The sequence below is a fragment of the Scyliorhinus torazame genome, chromosome 10 (genome assembly GCF_047496885.1).
Source record: "Scyliorhinus torazame isolate Kashiwa2021f chromosome 10, sScyTor2.1, whole genome shotgun sequence".
NCBI classification, from domain to species: domain Eukaryota; kingdom Metazoa; phylum Chordata; class Chondrichthyes; order Carcharhiniformes; family Scyliorhinidae; genus Scyliorhinus; species Scyliorhinus torazame.
The window spans coordinates 79030581-79055872 of NC_092716.1; the positions used below are offsets into that span (position 1 = coordinate 79030581).

At 49.5% G+C, this 25292-nt stretch overlaps 1 protein-coding gene across 2 annotated transcripts in view; it reads left to right on the forward strand.

The window, feature by feature from the left end:
- slc12a4 (solute carrier family 12 member 4) overlaps positions 1 to 25292 on the forward strand; it is a 231030-nt gene that overhangs the window by 33679 nt on the left and 172059 nt on the right. Inside the window, exon 1 of one of the 2 annotated variants that reach the window (XM_072518278.1) lies at positions 17990 to 18198. The exons of the other annotated variant lie outside the window; for it this stretch is intronic. Within the exon in view, the coding sequence (XP_072374379.1) occupies positions 18063 to 18198 (136 nt within the window). The 5' untranslated portion in view covers positions 17990 to 18062. Of the gene's footprint in view, positions 1 to 17989; positions 18199 to 25292 lie in introns of those variants that run through there. 2 annotated transcript variants of the gene reach the window in all.

Sequence of the window (25292 nt, forward strand, 5' to 3'; positions counted from 1 at the left end):
CTTAATCCCCTTCTCTTCCCATTTCCGAAAACTTCCATCCCACCTCCCTGGCTCAAACCTGTGGTTCTCCCGAATCGGCATTTCCCTTGACCCTAACCCCAGTGTTGGCGAAACTGCCTCCAGATTTTCAATGAAGCTATTATTACCGGACTCCCTGAATATTTCCCCGGAGCTATCGGGAGCGGCGCTGTTGCAAGTGCCTTCAGCCCCGACCGCCTGCACAAACTCTCATCCATTCTGACCCACTGACAATCAACCCTCTGACCCAGCTCCGCACTTTCTCCACCCAGTAGTAGTACAACAGGTTCGGGAGACCCAAACCCCCTGCCTGACTTCCCCTCTGTAGCAGCACCTTTCTCACTTTGGCCACCTTCCCTCCCCATCTGAATGAGGTAATCCTTCCCTCAATCTCCCTGAAAAAAGACTTTGGCAGGAAAATCGGTAGGCATTGAAAAATAAACAGGAATCGCGGCAGCACATTCATTTTAACCACCTGTACCCGACCTGCCAGTGACCGAGGAAGGCCGTCTCACCTTGCCAGATCGGCTTTCACTCTCCCCACCAAACTAGTGATGTTGTACCTGCGAAGCCTCCCCCACTCCCGGGCAACCTGCACCCCCAGATACCTAAAATGAGTCCCTGCTCGACGGAATGGCAGCCCCCCCCCCCCCCCTACCCCCGGCTGAGACACCACAAAGTACTCACTCTTGTCCAGGTTCAATTTGTACCCCGAGAAAGACCCAAATACCCGCAGTAGCTCCAATATTCCTCCTATCGACGCACTCGGTTCCGACACATACAGCAGCAAGTCGTCGGCATAAAAGGACAACCTATGCTCTGTTTTCCCCCCCCCCCCCACCCGCACTATTCCTTTCCATGCTCCCGAACTTCTCAATGCGATGGCCAACGGCTCAATCGCAAGTGCAAACAGCAGGGGGGACATAGGACACGTCCCACGGTGGAGAGAAAAGTATCTCGAACTGATATTATTTGTGCGGACACTCGCCTTCGGCTCCTTATATAATAGCTTTACCCAATTCACAAACCTTGGTCCAATCCCAAACCGCTCCAGCACTGCCATCAGGTACCCCATTCTACCCAATCAAACGCCTTCTCGGCATCCAATGCCACAACTCCCTCTGTTTCCTTTCTTTCCGCCGGTGCCATAACAACGTTCAAAACCCTCCTAATGTTCAAAAACAGCTGCCTCCCTTTCACGAACCCCGTCTGATCCTCCCCTATCACCTTCGGGAGGCACTCCTCCAGCCTACCCGCCAGTACCTTCGCCAACACTTTTACGTCCACATTCAGAAGTGATATAGAACATAGAACATAGAAAAATACAGCACAGAACAGGCCCTTCGGCCCACGATGTTGTGCCGAACCTTTGTCCTAGTATGGGCCGATACGACCCACACTCCGTCGGATCCTTATCTTTTTTTAGCAACAGGGAAATCGATGCCTGCCCCAAGGTTTGCGGCAACACCCCTTCCCTATCGCATCCTCAAACATCCCCACCATCAGGGGTGCCAACCTATCCTTAAATTTTTTTATAATATTCCACCGGAAACCCATCCAGCCCTGCCACCTTCCCCAACTGCATCCTCCCAAATGCATCCTTTAACTTCTGCTCCACTATTGCTCCTTCTAATGTAGCCCTGTCCCCCTCCCCTAGCCTCAGGTACTCCAACCCATCTAGAAATTCCTGCATCTCACGGCCTCCCCCTGGTGGCTCTGACTTGTACAACCTCTCATAAAACTCCTCAAAAACCTTGTGAATCAGCACTGGAGCCACCACCAGCTTCCCTGCCCTATCCTTCACCTGAAGAATTTCCCTTGCCGCTGCCTCCCTCCGGAACTGACCTGCTAACATGTTCATAAACTGCACCCCTTGCTCATCTCAGTTGGCGCACCGCCTTCCTGGTGGACAATCGGTCGAAGCTCGCCTGTATTTCCTTCCTCTTTTCCAGCTTCGCCGGGTCCCCATCCTCTGCATACCTCCTATCTACCTCCAACATCTCATCTATTAGCCTCTAGTATTTACTCTTTTAGCCATTTAAATAACAACATATATAACCAGGCTTTATTTCCAGTTATAATAACTTTATTTTTAACTAACCAAAGAATAGCCATTCTAAAGAATCTGAGTCTTCCATCTTTGTTTTGACAAGGCTAACAGCACAACTATCTGGAAAAAGCAAGTAATTGTGGGTGAATGAGAAACTGGTAGGAGCCAACAATATTTCCACAATAACTAATCTCCAAGGCAATTTTAAACCTGTCAAAGGACTACTCAGCTAACTGGGAGCCAGGAAAACTTGAAGTCACTGAGCTAATGAATTCTTTGCAAATGAATATGTGCAATCTCCAGCTTAAGGCAGCACCAGTCCAGGAGCTCATGATGGGTGTGTTATGTGTGTTTTGAAATGGAACAGATGCTGTTGTGATGAACACTGTTAATTCAATAATTTAATACTGAACAGTTTTATTTCATAAAGATTTATGTGTTATCACATTTCAAAGCATTTCACATACTATGAATTACTTGACTGCGTTAGAGAAAAATATGAAAACATTTTACCTGCCTTCTCAACCTTGCCCCTCGCCTGAGGTGTGGTGATCCTCAGATTAAATCACCACCAGTCAGCTCTCCCCTCAAAAGTGGTAAGCAGCCTGTGGGCATCTGGGACTATGGCGACTTTACCTTGACTAAGATCCAAAACAGTAATGAATGACTTGCATTTTTATGGTGCTTCGGACATCCCAAAGTGTTTTACAATCAATGAAATACTTTGGAAGTGTAGTCACTGATGCGACCATCAATTCACTCGAAGACACGTGGAGAAGTAAACCATGGTTTTAATCAGCTTAGAACTGTGCCTGCCTGCGACCGGTACAATACTGAAGGCTGGTCAGCTGCTCTTATACTTCCTCTAAAGGGGTGGAGCCATGGGCGGAGCCCGTACATGCCCCAACATATCCCCCTGTGGGTGAAGCCACACAATGGCCCATGGGTGGAGCCCACAGGGTTAATAACATAACATAATACAGTGCACTGGTGAATTATCAGTAATTATACATTCATCCCATTCACCCCCTGTTTAAAAAATTAAGTCCAGCGGGGGTGACGGGCTCATAGATTCAGTCGGTCCGGTGCCCGGATCGTACGTTGCGACAGCCGAAGCACTGGTGTTGCAGCCGCTTTGGGTGGCTGTGGAAATGGGTCCGGTGCGGACACAGGCGTGGACTCCGGGAGCAGCTCTTCCGGAGCTTCATTCCTGTGGACCGGTGCGGCGGGTGGGAGGGAGAACGGGAACCATGTAGGGGTGGGGGCGCTGAACATTGGAGGTTGGACAGGACATAGTGCGGAGGACGCAGTAGTGGTAGTGGTGGTGGATCCTGCGGGCGCCAGGTCCCGGAGGGAGACGGTATCTTGCCGGCCATCGGGGTGTTCGACGTACGCATAGTGTGGGTTAGAGTGCAGGAGCTGGACCCTCTCTACCAGGCGGCCGGTCTTATGGCTCCGAACGTGTTTTCGGAGGAGGACTGGACCCGGTGTCATCAGTCAGGGCAAAAGCGAGGCCCCTGAGATAGCTCCCCTAGGGAAAACAAACAAGCGGTCATGAGGAGTCTGGTTTGTGGCCGTGCAAAGGAGGGACGTAATAGTGTGGAGCGCATCGGGGTGGACCTCCTGCCAGTGATAAACTGGGAGATTCCTGGACCGTAGGGTCAGTAGGATGGTCTTCCAGACTGTCGCGTTTTCCCTCTCCACCTGCCTGTTTCCCCTGGGGTAATAACTGGTAGTCCTGCTCGAGGCGATGCCCTGACTGAGCAGGTACTGACGTAGTTCGTCGCTCATGAATGACGAGCCCCTGTTACTGTGGACATAACTGGGGAAACCAAACAGGATGAAGACACTATGCAGGGCCCCACCCAGTGGGGGTGGTCATATCGGGGCAGGGGATGGCAAACGGAAAGCGGGAGAACTCATCTATGATGTTAAGGAAGTACGTGTTGCGGTTATTGGAGGGGAGGGGCCCTTTGAAATCGATACCGAGGCATTCAAAGGGCCGGGATGCCTTTACCAGGTGGGCCTTATCCGGTCGATAGAAGTGCGGTTTCCACTCCGCACCTATTTGGAAGTCACTGGTTATAGCTCTGACCTCCTCGGTGGAGTAGGGCAGCTTGCGGGCCTTGATGTAGTGGGCGAGCCGGGTGACCCCCGGGTGGCAGAGGTCATCGTGGATAGCACGTAATCGGTCATCTTGCATGCTGGTGCATGTGCCGCGGGACAGGGCATCTGGGGGCCCGTTGAGCTTCCCAGGACGATATACTATATCGTAGTTATAGGTGGAGAGTTCGATCCTCCACCTCAAAATCCTATCATTCTTGATCTTGACCCGCTGCGTCTTGTCAAACATGAAGGCAACCGATCGTTGCTCGGTGAGAAGGGTAAACCTCCTGTAGCGCACAAAGACTCCGTGAGACGAATAGAGTGAAGTCGATGAGGCTTTATTAAGCGTGTCTGTTCCCCCGCAGCTCGATAGTAAACTGGCCTGCGGGGGAAGACTCCGGCTTCTTATACTCCGCCTTCAGGGCGGAGCTTGAGGTCAACGGCCAACCAGGACCCGGAATCTGTCAGCCAATGACATTAGGGCTTCCAGTCCCACATGACCCCCAATACATACTACCACATTCACCCCTTGTCAAAAATTAACCCGGCGGGGTGATGCTTCGTATGGTGGTAAGGGTTTACAGGGCTGGTCCTGGGAGGACAAAACATTCACATGGCAATACAGTATTGGACAATTTCGTCCTGTTGCAACTATTTGCAGAGGGTATAGGAAGAAAAGCAAAATGTTCTTGTGAACAGTCCATATTTGTTTTACATCGACGCCACGAGTCGGTCGGGCGGTCTGGTCGTCCGTGTCGATCGCCTCGGCCCCGGCGGTGGTGGTGGTGCTTGTACCAGTGTTGTCGCCTCCAGGAGCCGTATGGTTTCAGCTCGGGCTTGATTCTTGGTCGGTGCTGAGGGGAGGGGAACCGATCCTCCTGGGAAGGGGGCGGTCGCGGGGCAGGAAGGGGGGGGGGGTTGGGTTGATGGTGTCGGGGAGGTGTGCGTGTTGCCGGCGGGCGCCAGATCCCGCAGGGAGACCGTGTCCTGTCGGCCGTCGGGGTACTCCACGTAGGCGTACTGGGGGTTCGCGTGGAGGAGGTGAACCCTTTTGACCAACGGATCCGCCTTATGTGCCCACACATGCTTTCGGAGCAGGATGGGTCCTGGGGCCGCCAGCCAGGTCGGCAGCGACGTTCCAGAGGAGGACCTCTGAGGGAAGACAAGGAGACGCTCATGAGGCGTTTGATTAGTGCTCGTACATAATACCGACCGGATGGAATGGAGAGCGTCCGGGAGGACCTCCTGCCACCGTGAAACTGGGAGGTCCCTGGACCGTAGGTCCAGTAGGACGGCCTTCCAGACCGTGCCGTTCTCCCTTTCTACTTGCCCGTTCCCCCGGGGGTTGTAGCTGGTCTTCCTGCTTGAGGCTATGCCCTTGCTGAGCAGGAACTGGCGCAGCTCGTCACTCATGAAAGAGGACCCCCTGTCGCTGTGGACGTATGCGGGGTAACCGAACAGTGTGAAGATGCTGTTCAGGGCTTTAATGACTGTGGCCGCGGTCATGTCAGAACAGGGAATGGCAAAAGGGAAGCGGGAGTATTCGTCCACTACATTAAGAAAATATGCGTTGCGGTCGGTGGAGGGGAGGGGCCCTTTGAAATCGAGACTGAGGCGTTCAAAGGGGCGGGAAGCCTTAATCAGGTGCGCTCCATCTGGCCTGAAAAAATGCGGCTTGCATTCCGCGCAGATGTGGCAGTCCCTTGTGACTGTACGGACCTCCTCTAAAGAGTATGGAAGATTGCGGGACTTGATGAAGTGGTAAAACCGAGTGACCCCTGGGTGGCAGAGGTCCTCGTGGAGGGTTTGGAGGCGGTTAATTTGTGCGTTGGCACATGTGCCGCAGGATAGGGCATCGGACGGCTCGTTCAGCTTTCCGGGACGATACAAAATCTCATAGTTGAAGGTGGAGAGCTCGATCCTCCACCTTAAGATTTTGTCGTTTTTGATTTTGCCCCGCTGTGCATTATCGAACATGAAGGCTACCGACCGTTGGTCCGTGAGGAGAGTGAATCTCCTGCCGGCCAGGTAATGCCTCCAATGTCGCACAGCTTCCACTATGGCTTGGGCTTCCTTTTCTACTGAAGAGTGGCGGATTTCTGAGGCGTGGAGGGTCCGGGAGAAAAAGGCCACGGGTCTGCCCGCTTGGTTAAGGGTGGCCGCTAGAGCACATCGGAGGCGTCGCTCTCGACCTGGAAGGGGAGGGACTCATCGATGGCGCGCATCGTGGCCTTTGCGATATCCGCTTTGATGCGGCTGAAGGCCTGGCAAGCCTCTGTCGACAGAGGGAAGGTCGTGGTCTGTATTAGGGGGCGGGCCTTGTCTGCGTACTGGGGGACCCACTGGGCGTAGTATGAAAAGAACCCCAAGCAGCGTTTCAGGGCTTTTGGGCAGTGCGGGAGGGGAAATTCCATGAGTGCGCGCATACGTTCGGGGTCGGGGCCTATTATCCCATTTCGCACTACGTAGCCCAGAATGGCTAGCCGGTCGGTGCTAAAAACGCACTTGTCCTCGTTGTACGTGAGGTTCAAGGCTTTGGCGGTCTGGAGGAATTTTTGGAGGTTGGCGTCGTGGTCCTGCTGATCGTGGCCGCAGATGGTTACATTGTCGAGATACGGGAACGTGGCCCGCAACCCATGTTGATCAACCATTCGGTCCATCTCCCGTTGGAAGACCGAGACCCCCTTTATGACGCCAAAAGGGACCCGTAGGAAATGGTATAATCGCCCGTCTGCCTCGAAGGCTGTGTACTTGCGGTCACTTGGGCGGATGGGGAGCTGATGGTAGGCGGACTTGAGGTCCACGGTGGAGAAGACTTTATATTGGGCAATCCGATTGACCATGTCGGATATGCGGGGGAGAGGGTACGCGTCTCGTTGTGTGTACCTGTTGATGGTCTGGCTATAGTCAATGACCATCCTTTGTTTCTCCCCTGTCTTCACTACTACCACCTGCGCTCTCCAGGGACTATTGCTGGCCTGGATTATGCCCTCCTTTAGTAGCCGCTGGACTTCGGACCGAATGAAGGTCCGGTCCTGGGCGCTGTACCGTCTGCTCCTAGTGGCGACGGGTTTGCAATCCGGGGTGAGGTTCGCAAACAAGGACGGGGGTTGCACCGTGAGGGTTGCGAGGCCGCAGATAGTGAGTGGGGGTATGGGGCCGCCGAATTTGAAAGTAAGGCTCTGTAGATTGCATTGGAAATCTAATCCCAGTAAGGTGGGGGCGCAGAGTTGGGGAAGGACGTTTAGTTTGTAGTTTTTGAACTCCCTCCCCTGCACCGTTAGGGTAACTATGCAGAATCCCTGGATCTGTACGGAGTGGGATTCTGCAGCTAGGCAAATCTTTTGTGGGCTGGGATAGGTGGTCAAGGAACAGCGTCTTACCGTGTCGGGGTGTATAAAGCTTTCCGTGCTCCCGGAGTCGACTAGGCATGGCGTCTCGTGGCCGTTTATTAGTACCGTTGTCGTCGTCGTCTGGAGTGTCCGGGGCCGAGCTTGATCGAGCGTAATCGAAGCGAGCCGTGGTTGTAGTAGTGGAGTGGGGTCCGTTGTTGCCGTCCAAGATGGCGTCGGGGATGAACAAAATGGCCGCCCCCATACATCGCACGTGGCTGGGGGGTCACAAGATGGCGGCGGGGGTGGACAAAATGGCCACCCCCATGCGTCGTACAGGTCTGGGGCGGTCCAAGATGGCGGCGCCCCTCCTCCCCTCGTGGTGGCCGGGACCCAAAATGGCGGCGTCTGCGAGTCGCACATCGGCGCCCCTCCTCCCCTCGTGGTGGCCGGGACCCAAAACGGCGGCGTCTGCGGGTCGCACATGGTGTGCTGGGAGCGCTAGGACCGCGAGCGCTAGGACCGCGCAGAGCTCCCTCACCGGGGACAGCGGTGGTCGGGGCCCAAGTAGGTGGCGCCGGCGGGTCAGGCGGGGGCGCGGGGTGGGGGTTAGGGTGGCGTTAGGGACGGGGAAAACTCCCTCCTCTCCGTGGAGAGTGTTGGCCGGGTCCCAAAGCGGTAGCGCCAGCGGCGGGTCATACATGGGCTGCGGGGAGGGGAGTTGGGGAGCGTAGGCGGCGTGCAGGGCTCCCAGTTCTCCCGGGACCGCGGTGGTCGGGACCCAGAGCGGTGCGCCTGCGGGTCGTACATGGTGTGCTGGGGGGGTTGGGGCGCGTAAACTGCTTGCAGGGCTCCCTGTGCTCCCGGGACGGCGGCGACCTCGCGGGACCGGCACACAACCGCATAATTGCCCTTTTTCCCGCAGCTTTTGCAGATAGCTGCGCGGGCCGGGCAGCACTGTCGGGGGTGTTTCGCCTGGCCGCAGAAATAACAGCGGGCGCCCCGGTGCGACTCGGCGTTTGGACCGCGCAAGCCTGTGGGGTGTCTGGGGGGGGGGGGGGTAGGGGGTTTGCCGCGACGGGTATGTACGGGGCCCTATGGGTTGCCGCGTGGTCGGGGCCGTAGGCGCGGGTATTACGCGCGGCCACGTCTAGGGAGGCTGCTAAGGCCCGTGCCTCTGAGAGTCCTAGCGACTCTTTTTCTAGAAGTCTTTGGCGGATTTGGGAGGATTGCATACCTGCCACAAAAGCATCGCGCATCAACATGTCCGTGTGTTCGTTTGCGTTCACCGACGGGCAGCTGCAGGCTCGTCCCAAAATCAGCAGCACGGCGTAGAACTCGTCCATCGATTCTCCGGGAGCTTGCCGTCTCGTCGTGAGCTGGTAGCGAGCGTAGATTTGGTTAACAGGGCGGACATAGAGACTTTTCAGTGCTGCGAACGCCGTCTGGAAATCGTCCGAGTCTTCGATGAGGGAGAAAATCTCCGTGCTCACCCTCGAGTGCAGGACCTGCAGTTTTTGGTCTTCTGAGACTCGGCCGGTGGTCGTTCTGAGGTAGGCCTCGAAGCAAGTCTGCCAGTGCTTGAAGGCTGCTGCCGCGTTCACTGCGTGGGGGCTGACCCTCAGGCATTCCGGAATGATCCTGAGCTCCATAGTCCTTTTTTTTTTTAGGCACGCTTAATAAATTGTAGCGCACAAAGACTCCGTGAGACGAATAGAGTGAAGTCGATGAGGCTTTATTAAGCGTGTCTGTTCCCCCGCAGCTCGATAGTAAACTGGCCTGCGGGGGAAGACTCCGGCTTCTTATACTCCGCCTTCAGGGCGGAGCTTGAGGTCAACGGCCAACCAGGACCCGGGATCTGTCAGCCAATGACATTAGGGCTTCCAGTCCCACATGACCCCCAATACATACTACCATACCTCCTACCAGCGAGGTAATGCCTCCAGTGCCGCACTGCTTCCACGATGGCTTGGGCTTCTTTTTCGACCGAGGAGTGTCGAATTTCAGAGGTGATGAGCGTGCGTGAAAAGAACGCTACCGGTCTGCCTGCTTGGTTGAGGGTGGCGGCGAGAGCGACGCCTGGAAGGGGAGGGACTCGTCCACCGCGCGCATCGCGGCTTTGGCGATGTCCGCCTTGATGCAGTTGAAGGCCTGACGGGCCTCGGCTGCCAGTGGAAAGAGGGTGGCCTTAAATAGTGGGCGGGCTTTGTCCGCATACTGGGGGACCCACTGGGCGTAATAGGAGAAAAATCAAAGGCACCTCTTCAGGGCCTTGGGACAGTGAGGGAGAGGGAGTTGTAGGAGGGGGCGCATACGGTCAGGGTCGGGCCCAAGGACCCCGTTTTCCACTATGTAGCCGAGGATGGCTATCCTGGTTGTGCAGAAAACTCATTTCTCCTTGTTGTAGGTGTGGTTGAGTTTTTGGGCGGCTTGGAGAAATCGGTGGAGGTTGGCATCATGGTCCTGCTGATCATGGCCGCAGATGGTGACATTGTCCAAGTACGGAAACGTGGCCCGCAGCCCGTACTGGTCCACCATTCGGTCCATTGCTCGTTGGAACACCGAAACCCCGTTCGTGACACCAAAGGGGACCCGGAGGAAATGGAAAAGGCGGCCGTCTGCCTCAAACGCCGTGTAGTGGTGGTCCTCCAGGTGGATTGGGAGCTGGTGGTATGCAGACTTCAGATCCACCGTGGAGAACACGCGGTACTGCGCGATCTGATTTACCATGTCTGCAATCCGGGGAAGGGGGTAGGCATCGAGTTGCGTAAACCGGTTAATGGTCTGGCTGTAATCAACCACCATCCGGAACTTTTCCCCGGTCTTGACGACCACCACCTGAGCTCTCCAGGGGCTATTGCTGGCCTCTCTGACCCTCTCCCGCAAGAGACGCTGGACCTCGGACCTAATGAACGTCCTGTCCTGCATGCTGACCGCCTGCTTCTGGTGGCTACTGGCTTGCAATCGGCGGTGAGGTTTGTGAAGGGGGGGGTCGATTTTTAGGGTCGCGAGCCTGCATATGGTGAGCAGGGGCAGAGGCCCCCTGAACTTAAGAGTTAGGCTCCTGAGGTTGCACTGGAAGTCGAGTCCCAAAAGGAGAGGAGCGCAGAGGACTGGGAGCACATATAGTGCTCTGTATAAGCGCCCTGTATTGCTAGGGTTGCAGTAGTGCACCCTTGGATTTGCACCGAGTGCGGCCCAGAGGCGAGGGAGATGGTTTGCTGCGTCGGGAATATTATGAGCGAGCAGCGTCTTACCATGTCCGGGTAAATGAAGCTCTCTGTGCTCCCGGAGTCGAAAAGGCAAGGTGTCTCGTACCCGTTAACCCGGATGGCCATCATGGAGCTCCGGAGGTGCTTAGGTCGCGACTGGTCCAGGGTGACCGCGCTGAGTTGCGGGTAGCCGACGGCATGATCGGAGGTGCTGGGGTGACCCCGGTGGCGTGATCGGATGTGCTGGGGCGGCCCAGCGATGGCAGTCCGTGTAGGTCGTATGCGTCGTAGCAGATGGCGGCCCCCGTGGTCGAGCCTGGTGGGCGGTGAGGAAGATGGCGTCCAAGATGGTGGCCCCCATGGATCGCACGTGGCCGGCTGCGTGGAGGAAGATGGCCAAGATGGCGGCCCCCATGAGTCGCACATGTTGTGCGGAGGCGGAGTCGGCAGACACGCTGCCACCTTGCGGGGTCTGCGGGCCTGTGAGTCTGTGGATCGGGTCTATGCGTTTGTGTTCTTAGACCTGGCCAGGCAGACCTTGGCGATGTATCCTTTTTGCCCGCAGCTGCTGCAGCTCGCGGGCCGGGCAGTGCTGTTATGGGTGTTGGGACTGGCTGCAAAAATAGCAGGGTAGCCCCCCATGATGGGCGGGCGGCCGCGCGGCACAGGCCTGGGGTAGTTTCTGGTCGGGGGGTCGCGTGGTCGGCCGGGAACGCAGTAAGGCTCTGAAAAGCGACCTCCAGAGAGGTAGCCAGCTTTACCGTGTCGTCCAGGTCCTGGGCCCCTTTTTCGAGCAGGCGCTGTCTCACGTAGATCGATCGGACTCCCGCCACGTAAATGTCTTGGACGGCGAGGTCCATGTGCTGAGTGGCCGCAACGGCCTGGTAGTTACAGTTGCGCGTGAGGGCTTTGAGGTCGTGTAGGTAATCATCTAGACTCCCCGGGGTGCTGCCGGCGAGTGGTGAAGACGTGTCGTGCGTAGACCTCGTTCACAGGCCACACGTAGAGGCGTTCGAGTAGTGCGAGGGCCTCTGTATAGGAAGCGGCTTCGTCGAGCTGGACAGAAATGCGTTGGCTCACCCGTGCGTGGAGCAGGCTTAGCTTCTGTTCATCAGTGACGGATGGCGTAGATGACACGGCGAGATTGGCTTTGATGCTTCAAGGCCTATGTTAAAAAATGTATTTCGCCTCCGCGGCCTGTGGATCGAGTTCCAGTCTGTCAGGTTTGAGGGCTGATTCCATAGTGGTATTTTAAGCTGATTAAATTGATGCGAACATCAATTCACTCAGACACGTGGAGAAGTAAACCGTGGTTTTAATCAGCTTAGAACTGTGCCTGCCTGCGACTGGTGCAATACTGAAGGTGGCCCCGCAGGTCAGCTGCTCTTATACTTCCTCTAAAGGGGTGAAGCCATGGGCGAGCCCGTACATGCCCCAACATATCCCCCTGTGGGTGAAGCCACACAATGGCCCATAGGTGGAGCCCACAGGGTTAATAACATAACATAACTTAATACAGTGCACTGGTGAATTATCAGTAATTATACATTCACCACAGTCACTATTGAAATGAAGGAATTTTTAGGGGAGTCAAGGACTAGAGAGCATCATCTAAAAATTAGAACCTGATCTTTCCAGAGTGAAATTAAGAAAAGCCATTTCACACAGAAGGGTGGTAGAGGTTTGGAGCTCTTTTCCACTAACAGCATTTGATGCCAGGTCAATATCAATGCTGGATCAATTGTTAAGTTTAAATCTGAGACTGAGATCTGAGATGCATTTAAAAAAAAAAGGGGAGTAACAGACTGGTTAAGATCCTCCAGCTTGGTGTACATTTGTGATGAAAGCCCATTAGTGTGACTTTACCAGTCCGCAGAAGGCATGTTTATGGTGATTGCTTTTTGTGTGTAGAAGTGTGATTTATTTTCACAAAAGCTTTTGCCTGTTGTTTCGTTTTGCTAATTTTAATACTGTGGTGTGTAGGAAATTGCTTTGGGTATAGTGGCTTTAAGACTAATGAAGGGGCATTTGATTATTGAGAATATCGATAATACTTCTAACTCTGATTCTGTGCGAGTCCAAACACGCCATGGCCCAGATCTTCTGAGGTACAGCAAACATCATTGGATTGCCATTCCGTACGAATATTCCCCAACTCTGCTCCACATTTCTTCTGGGAACTTCCAAGCCTGGTAAAGTCGGGGGAAGGAAGGACAACATTCCCTGTTCACAGCATTAGCTACCATATGGTAAGTTGAAAGGTCTAGTTTGATGTTTGCGAATGGGCACGTGAATGAATGAGTGAATAGATATAGTGGGTAGGGAGAGTGAGGTAGATGGTAAGGTGGCAGCCTGGTTGGGGTTTGGTTGGATTGGTCAGGTTTGGGGAGGTAATCATCGGTGAAGGGGGGAAGGGGCAGTGGGAAATTGGGGCGGGGGTTAGTGGGGGAGTTGGTCAGTGTAAGTGATTAGGGGTGTCAGTTCTGTTGCTACCCAAGAGTTAGACTAGGTTTTAATCTGGCTAGAATCTCCTGGGTAACTATTCAGCTAAGCACATTGGAACTGTCCGAAGTCTTGGACTCCAGCCGAGAGTCTGAGACCGTTGTGGTGGGTCCCAGGAGTAGGGGAATTGCTCATCGGAAGTTGAAGTCTCCTGGCCAATTCCCATGTAGGTCTTTAATGATCTGGAGACAAGATTGGGGTTTATATGTCCACACAAATACAGAAGATTAATATTACTATGTGACTAGGTCTTTTAATAAAGGAGTCGTGGGAATTATCCCTGAAGCTCAGTTTGAGTTCCACCAAGATCACCTTGGCTCAAACATGGACAAAAGAGCTGAACTCCAGTGGTGAGGTGAGAGTGATTGCCCTTTAATATCAAGGCAGCATTTAACTAAGTATGGCAACATGGATCCCTGGCAAAACTGGAGTCAATGGTTGAAGGCATACCTAGCACAAAGGAAGATGGGTGTGATTGTTAGAGGTCAATCATCTCAATCCGTGAGCCATCACTGGAAGTGCTCCTGAGAGTAGTGGCCCAAGCCCAACCCTTTGCAACGTCTTCATCAATAACCCCTCTCCCCGCATCAGAAGTGATGGTTCACTGATGGTTCAGCACCATTCCTGACTCCTTGGATACATGAGCAGTCCATGTTAAAATACCAGCAAGACCTGAGCACTATCCAGGCTTGGGCTGACAAGTGCCAAGTGACATTTGTGTGTCACAAATGCTGGCAATGATTGACTCCTACAAGAGAGAATCTTAATCATCGCCCCTTTACATTCAATGGCATTATCATTGCTAAATCCCCCACAATCAATATCCTGGGGGTTGCCATTGAACTAAACTAGCCATATAAATACTGTGGCTATAAGAGAAGGTAAGAGGCTAGAAGTCCTGTGGAGAATAAATCACCTCCTGACTCCTCAAAGCCTGACCACCATCTACAAGGCACAAGTCAGGAGTGTGATGAAATGCGCTCCACCTGCCTAGATGCATTCAGCTTCACTCGCACTGAAGAAGTTCAACGCTATCCAGGCCATAGCAGTCCTCTTGATCGGCACATCATCCACAAACATTCACTCGCTCTACCACAGACATACAGAAGCAACAGTGTGTACCATCTAAAATATGCACTGCTGGAACTCATCAAGGCTCCTTCGACACAACCTTTCAAACCCACGACCACTGCTATTTGGAAGGACAAAGGCAGCAGACCCGTGGGTATTCCACCACCTGGAAGGTCCTTTCCAAACCCCACACCATCCAGTCTTGGAAATATATCGCCGTTCTTTACTGTTTCTGGGTCAAAATCCTGGAACTTCCTCCCTAACAGCACTGTACCTACACCACATGGACTACAGTGGTTCAGTTTGTAATCTGAGATGTATGGTAACCGAAGAGCAGTACAAGAACAGAAATGTCATTTATTGTATATTTAGTACGGGCTGATCTATGTTGGTCAAACTTGCATAAGAGAATCTTAAGCATGTACAGGACCACCACAAAAGCTTGACCCACACCAAGGACGGCACAGTAGCACAGTGGTTAGCACTGTCGCTTCACAGCTCCGGGGTCCCAGGTTCGATTCCCGCCTTACGTCACTGTCTGCGGAGTCTGTACGTTCTCCCTGTGTCTGCGTGGGTTTCCTCCGTTTGCACGGGTTTCCTCCCACAGTCCAAAGTTGTACAGGTTAGGTGGATTGGCCATGCTAAATTGCCCTTAGTGTCCAAAAATGTTGGGTGGGGTTACTGGGTTACGGGGATAGGGTGGAGATGAGGGTTTAAGTAGGGTGCTCTTTCGAAGGGCTGGTGTGGACTTCATGGGCCGAATGGCCTCCTTCTGCACTGTAAATTCTATGGATTTTCTATGAAACCAGGATTTTTTGTTGGGCGATGGGAGTGGAAAATATCGCAAGAAGGTCACAGTCCTAAAAAGGTTCCTCATTTCAATAAATTAACGCATAATAATCAGGCCCATATGCTGGAATCATACCCCAAGTCACAAATTCCATCCACGGCAGTGTAATATCAGAATGGCGTGAAGCACAACTGGTCTCAGAAAGTCTGCACCTGGCAAGTACTACTCCCAGGGGAGCTCGGAGGTGAATGCAGCGCTTGAGGGAGAGGGTGTGCCACCTTGATGCCAGGGGGTGCACCTGGGTACAGATTGTTTCTTGATTTTCTAGCTGTGCATTCGAATGGTCTTTTAAAATACCGCTCAGACCATTGAGTCACTGATTTAATAGCTTGGAGGGCGAATCCGAGGCCACCCGCCAGCGATACGTTGTGGAACCCATGACTGCAATTTTTTGTTCTGTATCCCATGCTATGTGGCAGAAAAAAATGTTATTGCCATCGGCGGTCTTAACGCTGCTTTTCATGCCCTGCATCAGCCTTTGCCCACAGCATTTTAGAAAGTTCAGGATGCCTTGATTCTACTTTCAGTGTATTAAGTTACGGGCTTGCTAGGCAGGACAGTACAAAGTGCTGAAGAGGTGTACTTTATGTACAGTGGACAATATGCTCAGTTGGACATACACACATCATGTCTACCGAACAAGCATGTCAAAATTCTTTTCCTACCATGAGAAAATCGATCTTTGTCTCATCTTCATCCCAGAGAAAGGTGAGTTTATCAATGTCCTGGCCAAGTGCAGGATTGGGACAAGAAAGGATAATGCACGGAAGTGATCAGAGCTGGTTTTATCTAATTGAGACAAGAGCGAGATCTGATGCGATGGCAAGGTCACGGGATGGCTGCCAATGTGGGGTTGAGGACTTTATATAGAAGGACCAGATTTCATATTAGATGTAGATGAGATCACTCTGAACAGTTTAATAATATACACAGAGGCATAATGCAAGAAAATTGTTGCTAGATTTCCACCCTATTGCTAGATGACTTGAGGTGCAGAGGAAGGTTCTGTGGGAGGTGGTATTGAATAAATAATTTAATCCAGCAGGTCAACATACATACCACTTGAAGGGCAGTACTACAGGTCACAGAGGTACATAATAAGAGCACAACATCGGAACAGGAATAGGTCGTTCAGCTCCTCAAGCCTGTCTCGCCATTTAATGAGATCATGGCTGATCTGTGGCCTTGGGCCCATACCCCTTGATATCTATGCTTAAGAACGGTCTATCGATCTCAAATTTATAATTAACGACTGATCTAGCTGATTGTGAGAGAGTTCCAAACCTTGACCATCCTTTGCGTGAAGAAGTATTTTCTAACATCTCTCCTGAACAGTCTAGCCCTAATTGTTAGACAAATAATAATCTTTATTATTGTCACAAGTAACACTGCAATGAAGTTAATGTGAAAATCCCCTAGTTGCCACACTCCCTGTCCCCTAGTTTTAGAATCTCCAACCTGATCTTTATCTACACTGTCTTTTCCTGTTAATATCTTAATATCTTCGATCAGATCACCCCCTTAACCCTCTAAATTCTAGCGAAAACAGGCCTAATTTGTGTAATCTCTCCTCGTAACTTATCCCTGCAGTCCAGGTATCATTTTAGTAGACCTACGTTGCACAGCCTCCAAGGTCAAAATATCCTTCCTAAGGTGTGGTGACCAGAACTGATCACTGTATTCCTGGGGTCTAACCAGGTTTTGTATAGCTGCAGCATAACTTCTGTGTTTTTATATTCCAGTCCTCTATATATAAATGATAACATTCCATAACCTTTTTGATTATTTTCTGCACTTTTTCGTGGCATTTTAAGGATCTATGCACCTGAATCCCCAAATCTCTTTGGACATTCACTGTACTTAACCATTTTCCATTTAGTAAGTACTCAGCTCTATTTTTTGGCCCAAAGTCGACAACCTAACAGGCGTACAGGAGCTGCAGGTCTGGACAGCAATCTCTGTTTATTGTTGAAGATTTTGTCCATAAGGACAAGAGCACATTGTTCTGTCAGTATTATCAACAACAAAATAATTTGACACTGATACTGGCTACAACCTGCTGCCCTCTGTACACAGAGCAATTTTTGAGAAATTGAACTGCCAAGTATCTCTCAACTGGCTAGTGCCATTTAACACAAAAGAAGCCTGTTGCAATCTGCATTTGCCAAACCATCAGGCTTTTATGTGATTACAGTTGCAGCTTTCAGAGCATAGACTGCCTCTGCTATATGCCACTATTTGGAATTCTGTTTTGGCAGGCTGGCGATTGCATCTCAGCTACAATGATGAAATTGCATGAACATGTGAGGAACATTTTGTGCATGTCACCAGCGTACTTGGATGTCAGAATGGTATATGGAAGCTGCCAGTATGGTGCTTGTACACCAGAGTTTTACATTAAGAGTTTCTACCCAATTGAGGAATTTGGTTGATAGCAAACTGCTATTGCAAACGAGGTTACAAAGAAAATGATCATATTTCCTGTAAGCCATAATAAAAAAATGCACTTGTCTTTTTAGCAAAATCATTTGGTGCACAGAATGTTACATTTATTTTAGTTTGGGAGCATAAGCTGCTTTAGAAAGTTTTTTTGTTTCAAATCTGGGCTTGTTTAGTTTTTAGGAAAGCAGAGTTAAATTTCAGTGTCAAATATTTATTTTCCAAAAGAACAATGCTGCAATTCTTGTTCCTTTCACCGTACCTATTCTGTATACTTCCAGAGGTCATTGGCAACTAAGAACAAAGTCTAGGAGTCATTTACCAGAATTTCAGGAAATTCACTGAGGTTTACAGCTCAGGCTTTGGGAGGAGTTCAGATTATAGTAATTTCCTTCCAGAGGAAGTGACCACACAGTGTTGGTATGCAATCTGAGCAAAGGAGTTCTTTCTGTTCAGCTCAGAACCAGACTGGGCTGTGAAAAATGCATCAGTTTACTGTAGTCCCAGTAAAAGACCAGAACAAATCGGATTATGATAGCTTGGAAGGAGTGACCTTGGTTGATTACAGAGAGGCTGGACATTGTTCAGGAGACCCAAATGATACAGTGAGCTCTGACGGTAAGTTGCGAAAACTTGAATCTCTTTTCAGCTGCTTCTCTGTTCTGCCAATTTGTCTTGCCCTCCCCTCCCCATCCCATAAGTCTCCCAAACTGTCTACAAGCTACATTTTGATAAATTAACAAAATAAATATCCAGAGTTGCATAGCTTCTTTCTTCTTTCATGGTTGTTTCTTTGTTATCTATTATTTTGGAAGTGTGCTGAATGTAACTTCACAGTATTCAGCAATCTTTGTTTATGCAGTCTGTGCTAAATATGGGACTGATGCAAGGGTTAATTCAAGGGAGATCATGACTAGCTTCTTTCTAATGTAAGTGGAATGTGAAACAATAATATGAGCTAGAATCTGTTTTTAAGTTAATTAAGTAGTGATTTTTTTTGTGTACAAATGTCCCTAGTGTGGGTTAAGCTTTATATGCAAACAGTACAAACAAGTTTATGGTGTTATACAGAGAGAAAAGGTTACTCCTATTCTGCTTCATGTTTGAAGAAGGTAATTTTTTTTTGTTTTAGAAACTAATGGATGTTGGTTAAAGCTCTATTCCCTCCTTATGTCAAAAGTACACAGTATTTTAGCCAAGCAGATTATGTGCACAATAGGTGCAGTTGGTTTACAGGAAAAGCATTGTTACTTTTATATAAATTACGCAGATTGCCTTGAGATCCGTTACGATGTGAGGTTTATTTCTTGTGAACTACATGTCTCTAGTCTATATACATTAGCTATAATGAATGTTTATTTTTTTAAAAACATTTATGGCTGAGCTTAAATATTTTCACTGTGAAGAGATGTAAGCTTTATCTTTGTTAATGACTTTGGTTTGTGTACTGAAAGACTACTTTTGGTTATACAAGTGCTTGTTGAATTTGATAGTGATATCTGTTTTCATGTAATGCTAATACATCAGAAATTGAAGTACGTGGGCAAATGTGGAATATTATAAATTCTTGTTTGCTGTAGATACTGTTAGGAAAACAAAAGGTTGTTTGAAGGCATTTATATTTGCATTTTTAAAGATTTGAAATAAAGTGGTTTCTGTGCCTGGAAGGGTAAAATCTAAAGTTAGATTCATGCTCGACAGAGGTGTTTTGGGGTGTGTGGGAGTTAATTTCATTTCCAACTATGATTCTATTGTGCTTAATGAGGGTTACTGTGTGATGGATAAATTGTAGTATCAGTGTTTGCTTAGCAACTGGAGGCTTTGTAAGGTAAAAAGCTTGTTTTAGCTGTATCTATTGCAGTTGGGGACAGGGCACTGAGGAGTGCACATCTCTCAACTCTGCCAGGAGAAGGGAGTTACAAAGGTGCAGGCTTCCTGAGGAACAAGTTACTGCCCAGATAACCACGGAATTGGGACAGAAGGAATGTCATAAGATGTCTGATGTTAAGAGAACACAGACTAAGGTATTGTTCAGAAGAATTCAAGGAAGAGTAAACAAAGTCTTCTGAGTTAACAAGACAATCACAGCACCTAGATTTAAAGTGGCATAGACTTCAGAGGTAAATCAAATGGTTTGATGCCATTTTACTAGAGTCTGGGAATCGAGAGTCAGAGCAATTGTAAAATGTTTGTACAATTGTCAAGACAAAGAAATCCTAAAAGGGTTGTTGTAAAACCTGGATTGGATTCGCTGTTAAAAGTCGAGCAGAAGCTTTGTAAAACCTGGACTGGATTTTGAAATGCAAGGTTTTCTTGTGAACAAAGATTTTAAAGCGTGTTTTTGCAAGTGGAAGTTTGAAACTCTTGTGACAATCATCTGGGGTATTCTGAGAAGAAATCCACAGATACTAACTTGGATTCAGAGTGGAGTGCGTGTATTGACCACAATCATCTTGTGTGTTTAAAAGGGACTTTATGTTAATGAGACCATTGTATCTTAAGATGTACTTTGTAATTCATGTTAATCTTAAAATCTGTGTCTAATTTTTAAGTGAAGGGGGAGTAAAGGAGTATTGTATTATAATCCAATTTTACCATATTTAATGATTTTTCTTGTTTAAAACAAATTAGCGGTCCTGTGACTCTGTTCCTCCACAGTTCATTAAAAAAAAGTAAACATTATGGTCCTTCGAGCCAGAATTCCATTCTGGAGTTTTCCCGTCCAGTTATGACATCAGCTGGGTTTGTAACCATGCATCCTCTTATTCTAGTGATGTTACTCATTCTTGTATCTTGAGCAGATGCATATTGACCCAATATCTACTTGTTTACCAGAGAGATCCAGTAGAGTTCCTCTTGTGACTCAAGCTAGACATCATACCCAGATCTTCCAGCGTCTGGTTAGTTGGAGACCCCCAAGATGCACTACAGGACTCCTCGGAATTCCCGTTGCAATGACTCCATGAGAATTGGCCAGGAAGTTTTGGGCAATTCCCCTGGTCACTGTGTTAGAGTTGGCAACTTTGGATAGTTCTAACTTACTTACCTGAATAGTTACTGGGGAAGAACTAGGAAATGGCACAGGAGTTAAATAGATATTTTGCATCCGTCGTTACTGTAGAGGATACTACAAGCATCCCAGAAATAGTAAAACAAAAATGGGGAGGAATTAAATACAATCATCATCACCCAAGAATTAGTTTAGGCAGAATAATGGGGTTAAAAGCTGACATGTGCCCTATAGTACAATCCTAGACCACACCCCAACAGTGGCTAGGATACTGGACCAAAACCCCAATATTTTAGTTTATTTGAAAGACTGTGCAGAAAGAATGATTCGCTCCAGGGATGATTGCATGAAGAAATCGAGCTTGGTTATGTTTTTTTAAATTTTAAGTCCAAAGATGTGCAGTTTAGGTGGATTGGCTATGCTAAATTGCCCTTAGTATCCAAAATTGCCCTTAGTGTTGGGTTATGGGGTTGGGTGGAGGTGTGGGCTTGGGTAGGGTGCTCTTTCTAAGAGCCGGTGCAGACTCGATTGGCCAAATGGCCTCCTTCTGCACTGTAAATTCTATGAAAACAAAACTTTATTATGAATACAATATTAAACTTTGTTAACCTCACACCCGAAAAGAACATTTTACAATCTACACCTTAAACACTACTACTCCATTTCACATTAAACAGCAAGAAAAGAAACATACCAGGGACGCAATTCTCCGCTCCCGCGCCGGTTGAGAGAATCGCCTGGCGCGCCATTTTTCCACGCGACGCCGGTCCGACGCCCTCCCGCGATTCACCCAAGCGGCGAGAACGGCCCCGTCGTGTTCTGCGCGGCGCAGGCCGGAGAATCGCCCGAGACACCCAAGATGGTGATTCTCCGCTATTCTCTGGCCCGGATGGGCCGAGCGGCCTGCCCAATACGACGGGTTCCCACCGGCGCCGCCACACCTGGTCGCTGCCGGCGGGAACAGCGCAGGAACGCTGGGGGGACGGCCTGTGGGGGGGGTTCCTGCACCGGGGGGGTCTTCAAATGGGGTCTAGCCCGTGATCGGTGCCCACTGATCGGCAGGCCGGCCTCTCTAAAGGAGGGCCTCCTTTCCTCTGCGACCCGCAAGATCCATCCGACATCTTCTTGCGTGGCGGCCTCGGGGAGGACGGCAACCACGCATGTGCGGGTTGGCACCGGCCAACCCTCGCATGCGTGGGTGATGCCAGTTCCACGTCATTTACGCGGCGCCGCTTTTACGCGGCGCCAATGCCCGGCACATGTAAATGACGCGATGCCGCTCCTAGCCCCCCGGGGACAGGAGAATAGGGGGCTGGGATTGGGCTCCAACGCCGGAGTGAAACACTCCGGTTTTCACTCCGGCGCGGCACTTAGACTCCCGATGGGAGAATTGCGCCCCAGATCTTAATCTATCTTACTGTGGGAAAATTGTGGACTCCGCATCATGCAGATCAAAATCAACTCCTCTCTCCAAGGCTTTCTCCAAAAAAAGCTGCCCCTTTCCAGAACTTTCTTCAAAAACTGCCCCTCTCCACAGCTTTCTCCAAAAATTGTTTCTCTCCACAGCTTCTCAAAATGTGTCTCTGCCTTCCTTTTTTTTGAAAAAGTTTTTATTGGCTTTTCTCATATTTATAAACAGTTGTTCCTTATATACATTACAATTTTCGTGCTCACACTACTTTGCTTTATTTTACAGAGAGGTTTGTTTTGTCCTTCATTTAACTAACTATGTACATTTTGTTGCCCTCTGGATCGGTCTATGAGATCCCCCTTCCTCCCCCAACCCCCCCCCAAACCCCCATTGTGTTCAGCACCCTTCCTCTTCTCTCGTGGTTGCCCCATTTTCCTCCCCCCCCCCCCCCCCGACCCCCCGATACTCCGAAGATTGCCACTATTGGGCATGGCTTCACCCTCACCCCCACAACCTTGGACATTGCCTCGGAGAAGGCTGTCCAGAACCCAGCAAGCTTGGGGCAAGCCCAAAACATGTGGGTGTGGTTGGCCGGGCCCCTCTGGCACCGCTCACATTTGTCCTCCACCTCCGGGACGAACCTGCTCATTTGGGTTCTGGTCAGGTGCGCTCTGTGCACCACCTTGAGCTGCATTAGGCTTAGCCTTGCGCAGGAGGAGATGGAGTTCACCCTGCTCAGTGCTTTGCTCCAGAGTCCCTATCCTATCTCTGTCCCCAGTTTGTCCTCCCATTTTTGTCTGGTCCTGTCCAGTGGTGTTCGAGCTCTGTCCAGTAGCTGTCCGTATATTTTCTCACATAGCCCCCCCCTTCTCGCCTATCAGGTCCTCTAGTAGTGTGCTTTCTGGGGCCCCGGGGTACCCTACTGTCTCTTTGCGGAGGAAGTGCTTTATTTGGAGGTGTCTCAATTCCTGTCCTTTTGCTAGTTTCCTACTTCCTCGTCAGTTCGTCCAGTGTCGCCAATCTGCGCTCTACGTAGAAGACCCTGACCGTCAGTGTGCCCCTGTCCCGCCTCCATCTTTTGAGGGTGGTATCTGGCATGGCTGGGCGGAATCTGTGATTGTCACAGATCAGGGCCATGGGGGACATTTTGGTTATCCCAAAGTGCTGTCTCAACTGGGTCCATGTTCTCAGCATGGCCGCTACCACTGGGCTCGTTGTGTACCTTGTTGAGGAGGATGGGAGTGCTGCTGCAGCCAGGGCCCAGAGGGTTATTACTTTACAGGGTGCCTCCTCCATTTGTAGCTCTCTGCCTTCCTTGGCTCCACCCATCAATTACCACAACTCCCAAAGTTGAAAAGTAAATGATCTCTCAGGCTGCAAAGCACTTTAATTCCCCAGAGACTTTCCCAGTCAAACCACAGTCCATTACCCTATACTTAAAAACACATTCTTTTGTCAATTTCACATTATGGCTGCTAAAAATACCCAGGCCTGCAAAACAGAATTCTTTAAAAAAAAAACATGACCATTGCAGTCAAACACATGCTAACCCCAGGCTTTTCACCCTTAAAATGCCCAATATTTAGAACTCAATATTCTTAAAGTCTTCAAGTCTTCATACCTGGACCTGATTGTTTGAACCCAGGAATTTAAATGTGGTGGGTACAGAGATCATGGATACATTGGTAGTCATTTTCCAAAAATCCTTGGATTCTGGAACTGTGCAAAGGATTGGAAAACTGCCAGTGTGGTACACTTGTTCAGAGAGGGATGGAGACAAAATGCAGGAAACTACAGGCAAGTTATTCGGTCTTCAATTATTGGAAAAATATTAGAATTTATTATTGTAGAGAATAGCATTGCATTTGGAAAGTCTTAAGCGGATCAAAAAAAGTCTGCATGTTTCATGAAAGGGAAATCATATCTGTCAAATTTACTGAGTACTTTGAGGAGGTATCAGCCAGAGTAGATAGAAGAGAACCCAGTCAATGTATGTTTGGATTTTCAAAAGGCCTTTGATAAGGTGCCACACAAAAGGCTACAATGCAAGATCAGAGCTCATAGATTTGGAGGTACTATTTTGGCATGGGTAGAGGATTGACTAACACGAAGCAATGAGTAGCGATAAGGGGGTCTTTCGGGGTCAGTAACCAGTAGAGTGCCAAAGGGTTCGGTGCTGGGACTGTAACTCTTTGCAACATATAGTAATGATTTGGAGGAAGGAACAGAGTGTACTCTAGCTACATTTCCTGATGATATAAAGGTGGGAAGGAAGGTAGGATGGAAGGAGGATATAAATAGTTTATAGAGATATTGATAAGTTGAGTGAACAAAAAATTGGCAAATGGAGTTCAATATAGGAAAATGTAAGATTTGTTAATTTGGGAGAAATAATGAGATGGTGGATTATTATTTAAATAGAGAGAGTCTGCAGAAAGCACAAAGGGACTTTGTTTATGAAACCCAGAAGCTGGCATGCAGGTGCATGAGGTAATAGCGGTGGCAAATGAAATCACAGAATCCCTACAGTGCAGAAGGAGGCCAATTGGCACAATGAGTCTTCACCAACTCTCTGGAAGAGCACACCATGTAAGCCCACTCCCCCGCCCTATCCCAACAACCCCTTAACCTAATCTTTTAGACACTAAGGGAAAATTTAGCATGGCCAATCCACCTAACCACAACTTTGGACTGTGGGAGGAAACCAGAGCACCCAGTGGAATCCCATGCAGACACAGGGAGAATATGCAATTACCACACAGTCACCCAATGCTGAGAATTGAACCTGGGTCCCAGGTGCTGTGAGGCAGCAGTGCTAACCACTGTGCCGCCAACAGAATGCCAGCTTTTATTTCAAGAGGGTTGGTGTATATAAGTTGCTGCAACTGTACAAGATATTAGTGGGGCCACATTTAGAATACTGTGTACAGTTTTAGTCTCCTTATTTATATATTATTATTGGACTCAGTACGGAGGAGGTTTACCAGGTTGATCCCAATACGGAGGGACTTCCATTTGAGGAAAGATTAATCAAGTTGGGTCTGTACTCATTGGAGTTCAGACGAATGAGAGATCTCATGATTGAAATATACACGATTCTTCGGGGTTAGACAAGGTAAACATTGGGAGGATGTTTCCACTGTGGGTGAGTGTAGGACCAGAGAGAATAGTTGCAGAATAAGGGGTGTTCATTCAGGAAGAATTACTTTTCTTAAGAAGTCTTTGGAATTCTTTACCTCCGGAAGCTTGAATATTTTAAAGGCTGAGATCAATAGGTTTTTAATCAGTAGG